The sequence below is a fragment of the Asterias amurensis genome, chromosome 12, assembly GCF_032118995.1.
Source record: "Asterias amurensis chromosome 12, ASM3211899v1".
NCBI classification, from domain to species: Eukaryota; Metazoa; Echinodermata; class Asteroidea; order Forcipulatida; family Asteriidae; genus Asterias; species Asterias amurensis.
In genome coordinates this window covers 4,862,196-4,875,778 of record NC_092659.1, presented here as the reverse complement: position 1 = coordinate 4,875,778, position 13,583 = coordinate 4,862,196, and the positions used below count along the sequence as shown (strand labels likewise).

At 38.9% G+C, this 13,583-nt stretch overlaps 1 protein-coding gene across 3 annotated transcripts in view; it reads left to right on the top strand.

Moving 5' to 3' along the window:
- Positions 1-13,042, top strand: part of LOC139945605 (fibronectin type-III domain-containing protein 3A-like) — a 127,925-nt gene extending 114,883 nt beyond the window's left edge. For all 3 annotated transcript variants that reach the window (XM_071943015.1, XM_071943013.1, XM_071943014.1), the window contains exons 16-21: positions 508-696; positions 1,646-1,980; positions 2,138-2,350; positions 3,135-3,301; positions 3,707-3,834; positions 4,395-13,042. In XM_071943015.1, coding sequence (XP_071799116.1) covers positions 508-696; positions 1,646-1,980; positions 2,138-2,350; positions 3,135-3,301; positions 3,707-3,834; positions 4,395-4,697 — 1,335 coding nt within the window. In that variant the 3' untranslated portion in view covers positions 4,698-13,042. The remainder of the gene's footprint in view (positions 1-507; positions 697-1,645; positions 1,981-2,137; positions 2,351-3,134; positions 3,302-3,706; positions 3,835-4,394) is intronic.
- Positions 13,043-13,583: the final 541 nt, after the last annotated feature.

Sequence of the window (13,583 nt, the reverse complement as noted above, 5' to 3'; positions counted from 1 at the left end):
TGAGGTGTTATTCGAAAGTGTGGGGGCAGGAATGGGACACCGAGACCCCTGCATAATACAGTGGATGTCTTCACCACAAGATGTAAAAACCACAGGCATGATAATGTTCCTACTTTAGTCTGATTTCCAATTTGTTGTTTTTCCTTTGGAAAAATCAGAAATATTGTGATTAAATAGCTTGAAAGGTCTTTTAAAGCCCGTGTACATTTAAGTTAGCCCTTGTACTCAATAAAACAAATTCCAAGGACCAAAATATCATGCCTGAAATCCATTGATAGGGTACTTCTTAAAGACCGGTTTATAGTCGGTTGCTCGAAGGTCGCACGATGGAAATCTGATGCGCGACACAGTTTATAGTCATCGCTGAGGCCTAAAAACTGTGTATTTTTATGATCGCACGTCAAGATTTCCATCGCCTGACCATCGTGCGGCCGACTATAACTCGGCCTTTGTCTTGCTAGCATTTTCAGTTGATTTACACTTGTCTCTTTTCTTTTGTATGGCTAGGGTGGACCCTTCTCGGATCCCCTCCAGGTCAACACGGCAGCCGGCCCACCAGACGCACCCACAGACCTCGCTGTTAATAGCCGCTCAACCAGCGTGGCGTACGTGGCGTGGGAGAAGCCATGCTGTAACGGCGCTGAGGTGAACGAGTATCGCGTGGAAAGAGCATCTGAGAACGGCTCCTTCTCAACAGTAAGTATTCTCATCAATCTCCGGTTCTTCTCAGAACCAACACTACCCAAAAGAGATTTACACATGGTGCTACCACAAACCTCACCTGGGCCTAGTTTTATTGCTCTGCTCACCATAAGCAAAGAATTGGCGCTTACAGAAGCATGAAATTCAATGCTTTCTTCAATCGTGATTTATGGGTTAGCAGATTATTTTAGCGTGGCGTATCATTACTCCATATTACTAGGCATTCTTTGCTTAGACAGCTAGCGCAGATATTCAGTGCTTGCACAGAAGCGAAGAATAGTGATCAGAAGTGTAGAATTCGGCCGTAAGCAGAGCCATGAAATTGGGCCTTGATTGTACTCCCACTATGCAAGGTTTCAAATCAATACAACTTTTCAATACGGGTGATTTGCAATACAGTTATCGCTTTAAAGTCTTCTCTGGAGAGGCAGTTTCTAAAACAAAGGACTCCACTCGCAACTCGGCAGTTTGCTTGAAATTCCCAACCTTGCAACATTTTGGTTAAATCCTCTTAAGAGAGTGTGTTTAAAGGTCTCCTAGGACTAGCACCGGGCTACTTATCATCTTGCCTTGCTCTCTACCAACCGCCACGCTCAAGATTGCGATCAGCTTCTGATAACACATGCCTAACCGAACACCCAACCATCAGAACACTCTCATCTGCTCACAACGGGACTTTCTTCTCTATTGCTCCGCGAATATGGAACAACCTCCCAGTGCGCATTGAAAATTGAAACTCTTTGCCTTTGTTCAAAAATCTCTCAAACCCACTTGTATCAGATGTAACTTGTTGTATTTATAGTTCCATTGGTTTTGCTCTTTTCTGCGCTTTGATGTTGATGTGAAGGTGCTTTATAAATATTTAGTTGTATGTATGTATGTATTGTATGTAAGTCTATTTCATTTCCCCCCCCCCCCCCCCAATTTTATCCCCTTCTACCAGGTCTACAACGGCTTCTCATCATTCTGTGAGCTGAAGTCACTCCAGCCCGCCACCTTCTACTATCTCCGTGTCCAGGCCATCAACTCAGCCGGTCCAGGACCCTTCAGCGACGTGGCTACCTACGAGTCGCCTCCCTCCTCCCCGGAAGCCGTCGCTTCCCTCCGTCTCCTCTCATCCACCTCGGAGTCTCTGCTGATCCGGTGGACGGAGCCCAACTGCTGCGGCTCGGAGATCCTGTCGTATAATATCGACATCGGCGAGAAGCCGATTATCAGTGTTCAGGGGAACGTCACGGAGCACTGTCTAGAGATGCTACAACCAAACACCAAGTACAGGTGAGATTTGTTTGTTTATTTGAATGATCTTCCCATCAAGGGAACTCGGCAAACTCCCACAAGGGGATGTAAACACCAAGCTGGCAACAGCCAATCTCTCTCACAAAACCAAAATAATTATTATTACTATAATTATGTTTATTTAATCCCTTTTCAGAATACGCATCCAAGCAGTCAACAGTATAGGTGTGGGGCCGTACAGTGCCTCGCTCAAAGTCACCACCAAAGCGCTTCCTCCCGATCCACCACGCCTGGAGTGCACCCTCTACAGTCATCAGAGTCTCAAGCTCAAATGGGGCGACAATGCCAAGTCGCCTGTCGATGCTCGCATCCAGAATTACACCGTTGAGATGGAGGACAGGAAAGGAAGGTCGGTTCTTACAATATAATTTTCTTCCTCATTAGTTATTCTGATTTCAGATTTTTTTTTTTTAAAGGCACTGGGCACTATTGGTAATTACTCAAAATAGTTGTTAGCATAAAAACTTACTTGGAAACAAGCAATGGAGAGCTGTTGATAGTATAAAACATTGCGAGAAACGGCTCCCTCTGAAGTAACATAGTTTTTGAGAGATTATTTCTCACTCAAATTTTAAAAGACTTCTGGGCCTGAAGCCTTTTATTAAAGCACACAAATTTGTGCAACAAGGGTGATGCCTGTTACCAAGTACTTTTTTATGCTAACATTTTTTTGAGTAATTACCCAAAGGGTACTTTTTGTAACACAAAACAAAATGTCCACAGATTTACATTAAACTTACACCGTTTGAAGATAATGATAGTAGAAAGCATACCATAAAATATTAGTTGCTGAGGTGCTGTAGTTTTTGAGAAATGAGTAAAACAATGTCATAAAAATACGTTTTTACATGTTAAAATAATTTTCGTCTCATGATCACTGAGACGAAAATTATTTTCATGACATTGTTCTACTCATTTCTCAAAAACTGCAGCACCTCAGCAAGTAATATTTTCAGGGAAGCTTTCTACTATCATTATCTTCAACCTGTGTAATTTAGCGTAATTCTGTGGACATTGTGTTTTTTGTCCTACAAAAAGTAACACACATCATTTTTCAGTAAAATGCAGACAATATTCTTCATCCCTGATGCAAATTACTAGAACCTTATTCTTTTTCAATTCTTAACCTACAGGTACTGCGTTGCGTATTGCGGTGCTAACGTCTCGCACAAGGTGTCCAAGTTGAGCGAACAGACCTCGTACCGATTCCGCATCTTTGCCAGTAACGATGCCGGGGATGGCCCGTACTCGGAGAGTTACACATTTACAACGACCAAAGCCCCACCTCCATGTCTAAAAAGTGAGCTATAGATCCCTCTCTTTGCCCCCACACTGTACATTATAGCTTTGTTTGATGTCTTAAAAGCACTGGACACTATTGGTACTCAGGATAATTGTTATCATAAAAACTTACTTGGTAATAAGCAATGGAGAGCTGTTTATAGTACAACATTGTGAGAAACAGCTCCCTCTGAAGTAACACTCTTTGAAAAAGAGTACATTTATCACTTGCATAGTAAAAGACTTCAGGCCTGAATAAAGCCTTTTGTTGAAATCTGAAAGCACACAAGTTTGTGCAACAAGGGTGTTTTTCTGCCATTTCTCTCGTAACTTGGATGTCCAGTTGAGTCCTGTTTCCCTCGTGGTGTATTACAAATAAGTACTATTTGATGACAACTTTGTTTTTCTCTTTTTTTTTCGACAGCTCCCAAAGTAAGCCTGATCAGTGAAGACTGCTGCGTTGTAGAGTGGCAAGCACTGGGAAATATTCAGAATGACGTTGTCATCTACCATTGCCAATGTCAGAGAGTCCGAGACAGTGAAATAAAACTGGTGAGAAACCCTTTTTGACACGATTTTAACCCAGAGCTTTGAAAAAGAACCCCCCCCCCCCAAATCAAAGCAAAAATAAAAACGGAGAAAAAAAGAAGAAGCAAAAAACAAAACTGGTTAGCATTATTTTGTTGTCCAGACATGTAGTTCTGTTTTGTGCTTGAGCAGCTCTATGATTTTAACCTAAGGGTTGGATTTCACAAAGAATTAAGACTAGTCTTATCTCCAGACGGGATGAGTTACTTGACCTTACTTAAGACTAGCCTTAAGTTTATTTAATAACTTTTCAAGAGTCCTAGGACCAGTCCCAACTTAGGACTTTCTTTGTGAAATAGACCCCTGGGGTGGATTTCACAAGTCTTATCTCGAGTTAGGACCAGTTACTCGTCCTAAGGACTCGTCTTAGGACTATCCATGCAATTTGTATATCTATTAGGACTAGTCCTAGTCCTAAGGACTTTGTGAAATCGACCCCTGGTCCCCTCCTCTAATCTGACACCGCCACCCGTGTTGACTAAACCCTAGTGTTGACATTCTTTATCTTTCCCATTTTGTCGCAGGTATACCGAGGGCCCGGCAGTAGCGTCATCGTACCCGACCTAATGCCAGGAACCGAGTACAGAGTCCGCACCTGTGCTATTCGTCTACTGGAAGACGGCGGGCCGGAGCTCGTCGGAACCTACAGTCCATGGGAGAGCTTCCTCACGGCGAGTCTAGTCCCCGCGACACCCATCATTAAGGAAGACGCCCAAGCTGATGAACCCACGGCTGAACCCAAGTCTCTGGAGGATCAGACCTTCATCGCCATCTGCCTGGTAGCTTTCTTCCTCCTTGCCATCTTGTCGGCGTGGTTCATGGCTTGATGAACACTGAAGAGGGAAACGTATCGTATCCAGGCTTGGATTTGTTGATTTCTAATGTCTGTCTGGGGGGCCAAGCTGAAGTTTGTGCATGGATTTGGGATTTTTTATCAAACCTCTTGCCGGAAACCCAGTCCATGAAGCTGCTTAAGCAGAAAATACTGCAAATTTCCATGCTAAGTAAACATTGAGTGGGGCACCAATTGCCACAATATTAATTCTTGGGAATTCTGGCTAGTAACCTGTTCCTGTTATTATTATACTTATCTGTGTAAAGCAAGTTTTTGTACTTGCAGGCCTTATGAAATTGGGCCCAAAAGTTTTTCCTAGAAAGACAATTCTTACTTCTCTTTGTAGGTTAGGAAAGACATGCACTGGGTTCGGAACTTTTAACTTAGAGTCCTGCAGCCAATTTCACAAAGCGTTAGTACAAGTAACTCGTCCTAACTTAGGATGGGTTCAATGCATCTTAACATCTTTGGATACGGAACTTAACTCATCCTCAGTCCTAAGATTAATCCTAAGATTAATCAGAAAGAGTTTGGTGAAATCGACGGCAGGCTTGGAGTCCCAAATGTTTGGGAATATTGGCCCTGAATCCATGCACGGAACTCACCCCCAACTTCCTTTACAGTTTTTCTTACTCAGAATCTTCTTGCAGGGTTGGGGAGGGGGTCCTTTCTGTCTTGAATGTTCCCCTCTCCCCCCAAGGCATCAGGAATCGAGTAGGAGTTACTTGGAAGCGGTCATTCATTTTAAGCTGTACAATACGAGGAAATATTCATGTACAAAATGTCATTCACTGTGGATTTATTAAAGTACAAGTCATTGCATGTTTTTTTTCTTCTTCTTCTTTAGTGAAAAGCTTGCAAGTCAACAATCAATATTATTTATTAAAAATTGAGAACTGCTGCACTCTAAGACTGGTTGCAAACCAAGATGAGAATGAAATGTAAATCAAAATGAGAATGATACCACATAGTGAGTCAAGACGCCAGACGGAAGAGATGTTATTCACAAATTTTTCAACAATCCTTAGTGGCATTTTCCCCCTATATTTAATTTGAAAGTAGATACACTTGATTTTTTAGTCACAGAAAATAAATTTTTATTACTTGAAGTAGTAAAAATAAAGTCTCTGTACGTATCATCAGGGATGAAAACCACGGCCATGGTGGGAAAATTTCTCCTGAAAAGTAATACTTATTTATTTCAAACAGTCAACAGCATTGGGGGAGGCTTTTTAATCGGGTCATTAAATGTTTTGTTTTTGTTTAAATGTTATCTTCGGGAAATTTTTAATTTTTATTATTTTGTTAGATTCCTTTGTAGCTGTAGAATGATTCACACATCTTTTTTTTTTTTTTTTTCATTTTAATTTTCAATGGCACCCCCGAACAAATATATTGACAATTCATTGAGACGGCCAACAGAGGGCTAGATAGCTCTGCCTGCCTGTAAATCCAAAGGTGATTGGTTTGAGTCACACTCTAGTCAATTTTTTCTTTGTTCAATCCTAAATCAATTTTGAAATGTGTAATGATTGATTGTAAACTGTCAAAGGGTGTGTACAACATTGGTAAGAAAGAATGAACATTTAAAGAATTGCACGCAACTAACCTTGCCGTGAAATATAGTTTTTGATGGATGAGTAAAACAAGCAGTTTTGATCCTGTGAGTTCAAAACATTAAGTTTTGAGCTTGCAAGTCCAAAACCTGATGTTATGAAAACAGAAACAAATTTGTCCTCACTATTTTCTTGCAACTCTAATGGCTTTTCACAGGTTTGTTATTTCATGTTGATGTTGTTTCACATGAAGTGTCTCTGGTCTTTGACAATAACCAATGTTGTCCACATACTTTAGCACAATTAGTTGCTGACTTCACAGGTCTTGTTTCTAAACATGGCTTTTTGAAACGATCGTTTATTTGAAAAAATAAAACTGAGGTATTTGGTCTTTGTACCCTTTCCAAATCTTCCCTAATAGCTGTATACCAAATGGAAGTGTCCTTATAACTGAATGACAACGAAAAAGTGCCCTTCCCCCATAAGGGATTATTTCAAGATCTGTAGACGAAAATAGCCGAATAGATGCATCCATTGTGGGGCCCTGCAGCCGATTTCACAAAACGCTAGGATTAATCACATCTCGAGTTAGGACGAGTTAACTCGTGGATACGGAACTTAACTCAACCTAAGTCCTGAGACTAATCCTAAGATAGGAAGAGTTTGGTGAAATTGACGGCTGCCTCATACATGTAGCTCTGCTTAAGCACAAATCATCGCTAAACAGTTTGCTGCTAAGCGCAAATGAGCTGGATACCAGTCACAGATGCCACACATGACATGGTGTGTTTAGCTGGTTACCTTATTCTGGTAATCTGTTTCGTGCTTAGCTGTTTATGTGCTTAAGCAACTGTATGAAGTTGGGGCCAGACCCACCCACCAAAGCAACCGTCTGTTGGCCTGGTGGGGTAGTGCATTATGTTACATGCATCTTGCGCTGGCAGGGACTAATTTCATAAAGCTGTTAAGCAGAAAACACTGCTCCTCCAATTTCTTTGCTAAGCGGAAAATTGAGTGGGGCACCAGCTTGGCAATGCAAACTTAATGCCATGTTGGCTGGTAACCCGTTTCTGCTAAGCAGTAGTATTTTCTACTTGGCAAGTTTTTGTGCTTGCAGGCTTTATGAAACTTGGGCCCTGACAAGATGCAGAAATTTGAATGGCTTTATTAAACATGTTTGAATGTAATTGTATTGTGTCGGACGTCTGTTGTACTTCGGGGCTTATGCTCACTCCTGTGATTGGTTGATACATTTAAGGGGCGGAGCTTCATGGATAGGATTTATTCAAAATCGTTTTTTGATGATGTTTGAGTTAAGTTTCCCGATTCGTAGTCAGATTATTATAGTTATCACTTTAGCGCAAATGTTATGTAAACGCACTGCCAGTTTCATTAAGAGTCACAAGTTTAAAGATTTATGAGTAATTCTTGTTACATTGTTAATTTATTGTACTATTGAGATTTTTGTTTTTATAAAGGGAGGAATGAAGAAGTCCATGCGGAGGTGATGCTTAAACGTAATTAACAACAACTCTGAATTGCGTGCCAAAAAGGGTCGGTACATGTAGCTGTCAGAAACCATTGAGAAAGGACCACTGTCTGAAACCTTTCCTACAAAGCTTTATTCTGCAACAGTTTTATTTGAAACTTGTTATTTATTTGTTAAAAAGTTTCTTTGTTTTCAAGCAGAAAACCAAGAAGCGTCTTGAAGGATGACTTGATATTCTCAAAATAAAACTTTATTATATTTATTGTGGAGATCACTGCAGAATTAACAGCTGGCTGTGATATTAAATCACAACTCTTTTTTATTTATTATCTCTCTGTGTTTGACAAATCCATCGGTGATGAATACTTCAATTAACAGTAAAGTAACGTATAACTTGAGAGAGTAATTTTTGGGTAAAATGTTATGTCCTTAATTTTTCTTTTTTAATATGTGTACAAATGAAAATGTGATTAACCCAAACGTAAGCAGGGCCCAATTTTTAGAGCTGCTTTTCTTACGTGCTTAAAAACACAACTGTGCTTACCAGAATAAGGTTACCATCCAAACTACCATGTCATATATACGGTTTGCAACCGGTTTCCTGCACATCTTTAGCAGAATACGGTTGAGCAGCTTTGTGAAATTGTTCCTTATCTTGAACCAAGCAAAGTTAGCCAGGTGAGCCCAAACTCATAAAACTTACTTGAAGCAGAAATGTTTGCTAAACAAATTTGTTCTATAAGCAAAACTAAACAGGGAAACCAGTCAATGACATATTTGTGATATGGTAGCTTAGCTGGTAACCTTATTCTGTTAAGCAAATTTGTTTTTGCTTAGCTACTTTTGGATGCAGCTCTATTAAATTAGGCCCTTCTATTAAACTGGCCTTATTTGATTGTTACGTAAAATCAAACTTATAATAGATCCAACAACTTGTTTCTACAACTTGTTGTTTTTATTTATTTTTAAAAAAGTTGTTGTTGTCGTTGTTGTTACTTTGGTGTTTTGGGGGGAAGGGTAGGTTGTTATCTTTCATCATACTAAAGCAAAAGAAAACAAAATATATATAAATATATATATGACACAATTATAATGCATCCGTGGTAAGTGGCTTAAACAATGAAGAAGGTGAGGAAGGGAGGAACCGACTACAAATTGAACATTGTCTGTATTGTACATAAATTAAAAAAAAACTTGATAAAACAGTAGCAGGAGTACAGTTGATTGTCGACTTTTAACATAATTATATTTACCTTAAAAATCCGGACGTCAAATCCGGAATTATATTTTTTTGAAAAAGAGTATTACGTTTCATCGGTATGTGCTAGTATTATATTTGAATGAAAAGGAGAAAAACCGTAACAAAAGAAAAAAAATAATAATATTGAAGAAAAAAAAATTGATGGAAAAAAAAAGTTTAAAAAAGAAGCAGAGGTACATGTAGTTTTGAGAGAGCGCCCGCTCTTAAATTGATTAATTAATTAATGAACTTGAATAATTAGCTGCCATTGTGTATTATGTAATAGATCAGCTAAAAACTATGACACAATTATTGTACCCTACTCCATCTATGTTATATAGTACTTTGTTGTATGTGTAGAGAAGGTGTGTTTTTCACACATACAGTTTTGTGGTGTGACATTTAGAACGTATGTATTCTATTCTAAAAATTTATTTTTTAATTTTTAACGAGCCATAACTTGGAAGAAACTGCGAAGCACACTCGGAGTTTGGGGCATATAACCGGGATTGAGACACCCCCTTATTCTGTAATGGAATATTCCAATGAATATTCAAAAGGATACTGCAAACCAAAATTGTACGGGTGAGAAAGGATTTAATTATTTATTTATTTTTATTCTATTTTTTTACAGTCATCCCAAATGATTCTTCTCCAAGCTGAACCTCAAAGAATCCATTGAAAGTTTGGTAGCTAACTTTGGGGGCTAGCTTCTGGTAGTAGCCACTTTTGGTAGCTACCTGTGGGGGCCACATTTGGCAGCCATTTTCGATAGCTACCTTTGGTGGCTACATTTGGCAGCCATTTTTGAAAGCTACCTTAGGGGGCCGGATTTGATAGCCATTTTTGGTAGCTACCTTTTGGGGCCACATTTTGCAGCCATTTCTGGTAGCTACTTTTGGGGCCACATTTGGCAGCCATTTTCGGTAGCTACCTTTGGGGGCTACATTTGGTAGTCATTTTGGGAAGCTACCTTAGGGGGCCATATTTGATAGCCACCTTTAGTAGCTACCTTTTGGAGCCACATTTAGCAGCCATTCTGGTAGCTACCTTTGGGGACCACTTTTTGCAGCCACTTCTGGTAGCTTCCTTTTGGGGCCACATTTGGCAGCCACTTGTGGTTTTCATGCGCTTTGAGATTCAGCAAACACCTATGCTGCATTGATTTTGCAGGATTGTTATAAAAACACTATAAATGGGGGCTCATCGGCCGGGTTCATTGATTCATTCATTCGCTCTTCAGCTTCTCTGCGTACAATAATAACATTCCCGCATGTTCTTTCCACTTCAGTTTTCAATTTTTTAAAGTAAAAATATTGTGGCAGCGTTTAATTGATAGTTTGGTAGCATAGACAGATGAACGTGTAGGTGGCTTTACTTTCAAATTTTGTGGAAGATAGCATAGGACCAAAAAATGTCCCTAGTTTCTCAGTCTTGCTTTTTTCTCTATCTCTCTCCAGTATTCCTATAATTATTAACAATTGTGTTCTTGTTTCTTAAAAATAATTCTTTTTCGTTTTTTTTGTTTTTGTTTAACATGATATTATTATGTAAACTCCTGTAAGGTTCATTAAAATTTTATTTTATCTACTTGCTGAAACATTTACAACAAAATATATATGTTTTAAATTCATATTGTGAAATGTTTTAGAGAATATCCTGTATTGGATTTTGAATTGATTGAAACTTTAAATGTATTGCTTAACAGAATTCCGTTTTTTGGGTTAAAGCTCAACTTAACGACTATCCACCTCAAGCCTCAACCGCCTCCCCCCCCCCCTCAATTAAGAGAGCCACATACAATTCTTTACAAACAAATTCCAGACCTCAAGTTATAGAAAAGTACTTAAGTGAGGAAAAGTCCACGAAAACAAGTCACAGAAATCTGGAGCGTGAAAAGGAATTCCTGATTTTTGAGATGGGCCTGCCTGTGTAGTTAACACCTATGGTGAAACTGTCATAGATTGCGATTGATTCCAGAACATCTGTGAATTCTCTCAAAGTTTAGAATGAGTTGTACCAGCAACTTACATGTAGTATCAAACTCAAAATGACAGTTATATCTATTGGCTGAGAAAAAGTTACTGTAAATATAAAAAATACAGTAAATCCTTTTCTTTGGCCTTTTGTCTGCTCATAGTAAAGAGACGATACAAAATCCTGATTTCAATTGAGCCCTTGCATTTGATTTGGAAGAGAAAACAGCAAAATCACTTATGTCAAAGAAAGATACACCCTTCAAAGTCTACGATAGTCTCTTTAGATATAGACGGTGTGACCTGTGACATCACATGCTTACAAAAGAGCCACAGAGCCTGGACTTTCTGCAGGCATGATTTGTACACAGCTCAATGGAAGAAAACATAAAAACTTATATTTTATGGAGACTGCACTGTCTAATTCTGATCAGCTTTTGATATGATGAAAGGTGGCACATATCAAAACTTGACCGGCTTTACTTTCAAAACTCTTGGTTTTATGTGGAAATAATGACACAAATTGTCAACTTTCCCATAGGACCAGTGTAGTATCTTGCCTGCAAGAATACTGAAAGAATGTACAAGGTCACACTTATTGTAAACAAGGTTCACATGGTCTTAGACAACTCCTATTGGTTAGTCTAAAACCAAATATTAAAACTGCCCACATTTATCAAGCACACTGAGTTACCTCTGCTGTTATGTACTTGAATGTAACCAAGACTATTGGCTTAGTGAAAGTAAAAACAAAGAACATTTTTTGGTGGTAGCAGTGGGATATAACCGCAGGGGTGGGGAACAAAGTCTGTATAACTTTTCAGAATGTCAGTTAAAAAAAGAAAATAGATACATGTACTCCTTTCAGGTGGTTGGCCATCTTGCTTTTCTCCAAGTCAAACCATTGACCCCGAACTGAGGCTGGGAGTGTTGTATAATAGTCGGGCTCCTTATTTTCATAATGTAAAACCGTATTCATTTTAGCCATTACATACGGGAAACATGACTAAGATAAAAGTTTCAAGATGATCAATAGTCGTTCTACCTCTAAATACAACCTCATAAGAATCGGCCACCATGATGCTAGGTATTCCGTGTTTTGTGAAGTCTTGTCACCAGACTTTTTTGAGGAAGTTGTAGATAGCTGTTGTGTGTAGGACCAAACAGTCAAAACAGTTTTGCTGTATTTTTCTGAAACAGAAAATAATATTTTCTGGCGTTAAAATAAATTATGTTCCAGTGACGACTTCTCTCTTTATTGGTGGAAGAACAGAAGAAGTTGTGTATGAACAACTTTTAATATTATTAAAAAATTGATATTTAAGTATATGTTGAATTGTAGAAATGATTTTAGGGGACTTTGTGCCTGCCTGCTGGTTTAAGAAAACAAAAGTTTAATTCTTGTGCGAAATTGTAATGAAATGGAATGAATTCAGTAATTCATAATATTTTTGTGCAGCCCATAGAAGCAACATTAAATATAATTATATAATATATTAATACTAAAATATATATTAAGACATTAAAAGCTGCTGCAAGATGTGTTGAATTCGGGAACTCCTATCCCAAATATTTATGTGTGCACAAAATCACATAGGAACTACTGTATCCATTTTAAATCTCTCATACTTGGTAGGGGGAATATAAAATAAAAAACACTTTTCTTTTTCGAGATGTAGAAAACTTCATTCTTTCGAAGAATTCCATGAAGCCTGTTATATTAGAAATCAGTAAATATTTCCTTAAATGAAGCCAAATATCTGTACTACTACCAAAGGTGTTTTCCACCAACGTTTAACAGGCATTCATGTGTATTCACACTCATCATAAAAGCACACCACCCTGGGGAGACAAAACAATCAAATAAGATTTTTCTGTAGCCACACAATTTGTACAAATATTTACAACAAATTATGCAGCACTTGAGGGGTACTGTGGAAAACTATCCTTATGTTATGCTCGGTATTTTGTAATATATACAATGCCTGTGTACCTGTAAGTAACGAGAAAGTGTTCAAAACGACACCTTGCAGCTTCATAATAAAAAATGCCTCGCTTGACCTTATGAAAATTTAACTCATCGGCTGTCTTTGACTCTGTTCGTTTTAGTGTTTTATTTGTTTATAGATAACGTTATCTATGACATAACCTATTGTGTAACACTTTTGGAAGTGTGCGGTTTGAGTGGTTAAGAGCACCGAGTTCTAATTCTAGTGTTTCTGATAAGCAGAGTGTGGGTTCGAATCCCCAGCCGTGACACTTGTGTCCTTAAGCAAGACGCTTAGCCATAGCTTCGTCCTTAGGATGGGACGTAAGGCCGTTGGTCCCATGTGTTTTGTAACTAATAAAAAAAAACCCAATGCACTTATCGAAAAGAGAAGGGGTTCGCCCCGTTGTTCCTGGCTGTGGCTGCTGTATGCACCGTAGCACCTTGTAAGGTGGTAAATAATTTGGTCTCAGAATCCATCGCTGCCATAATCTTTCTGAAAGTTTGTATGTACCAGCCAGCCCCCATTCTGCCTCTACCCCTCCTAGCAATAGCCCCTTAGCCAGCCCTCACCCCATGCACCCCTAGTCAACTAGCCTCCACCCAAACCAGCCCTCGCCCCTATCCCAG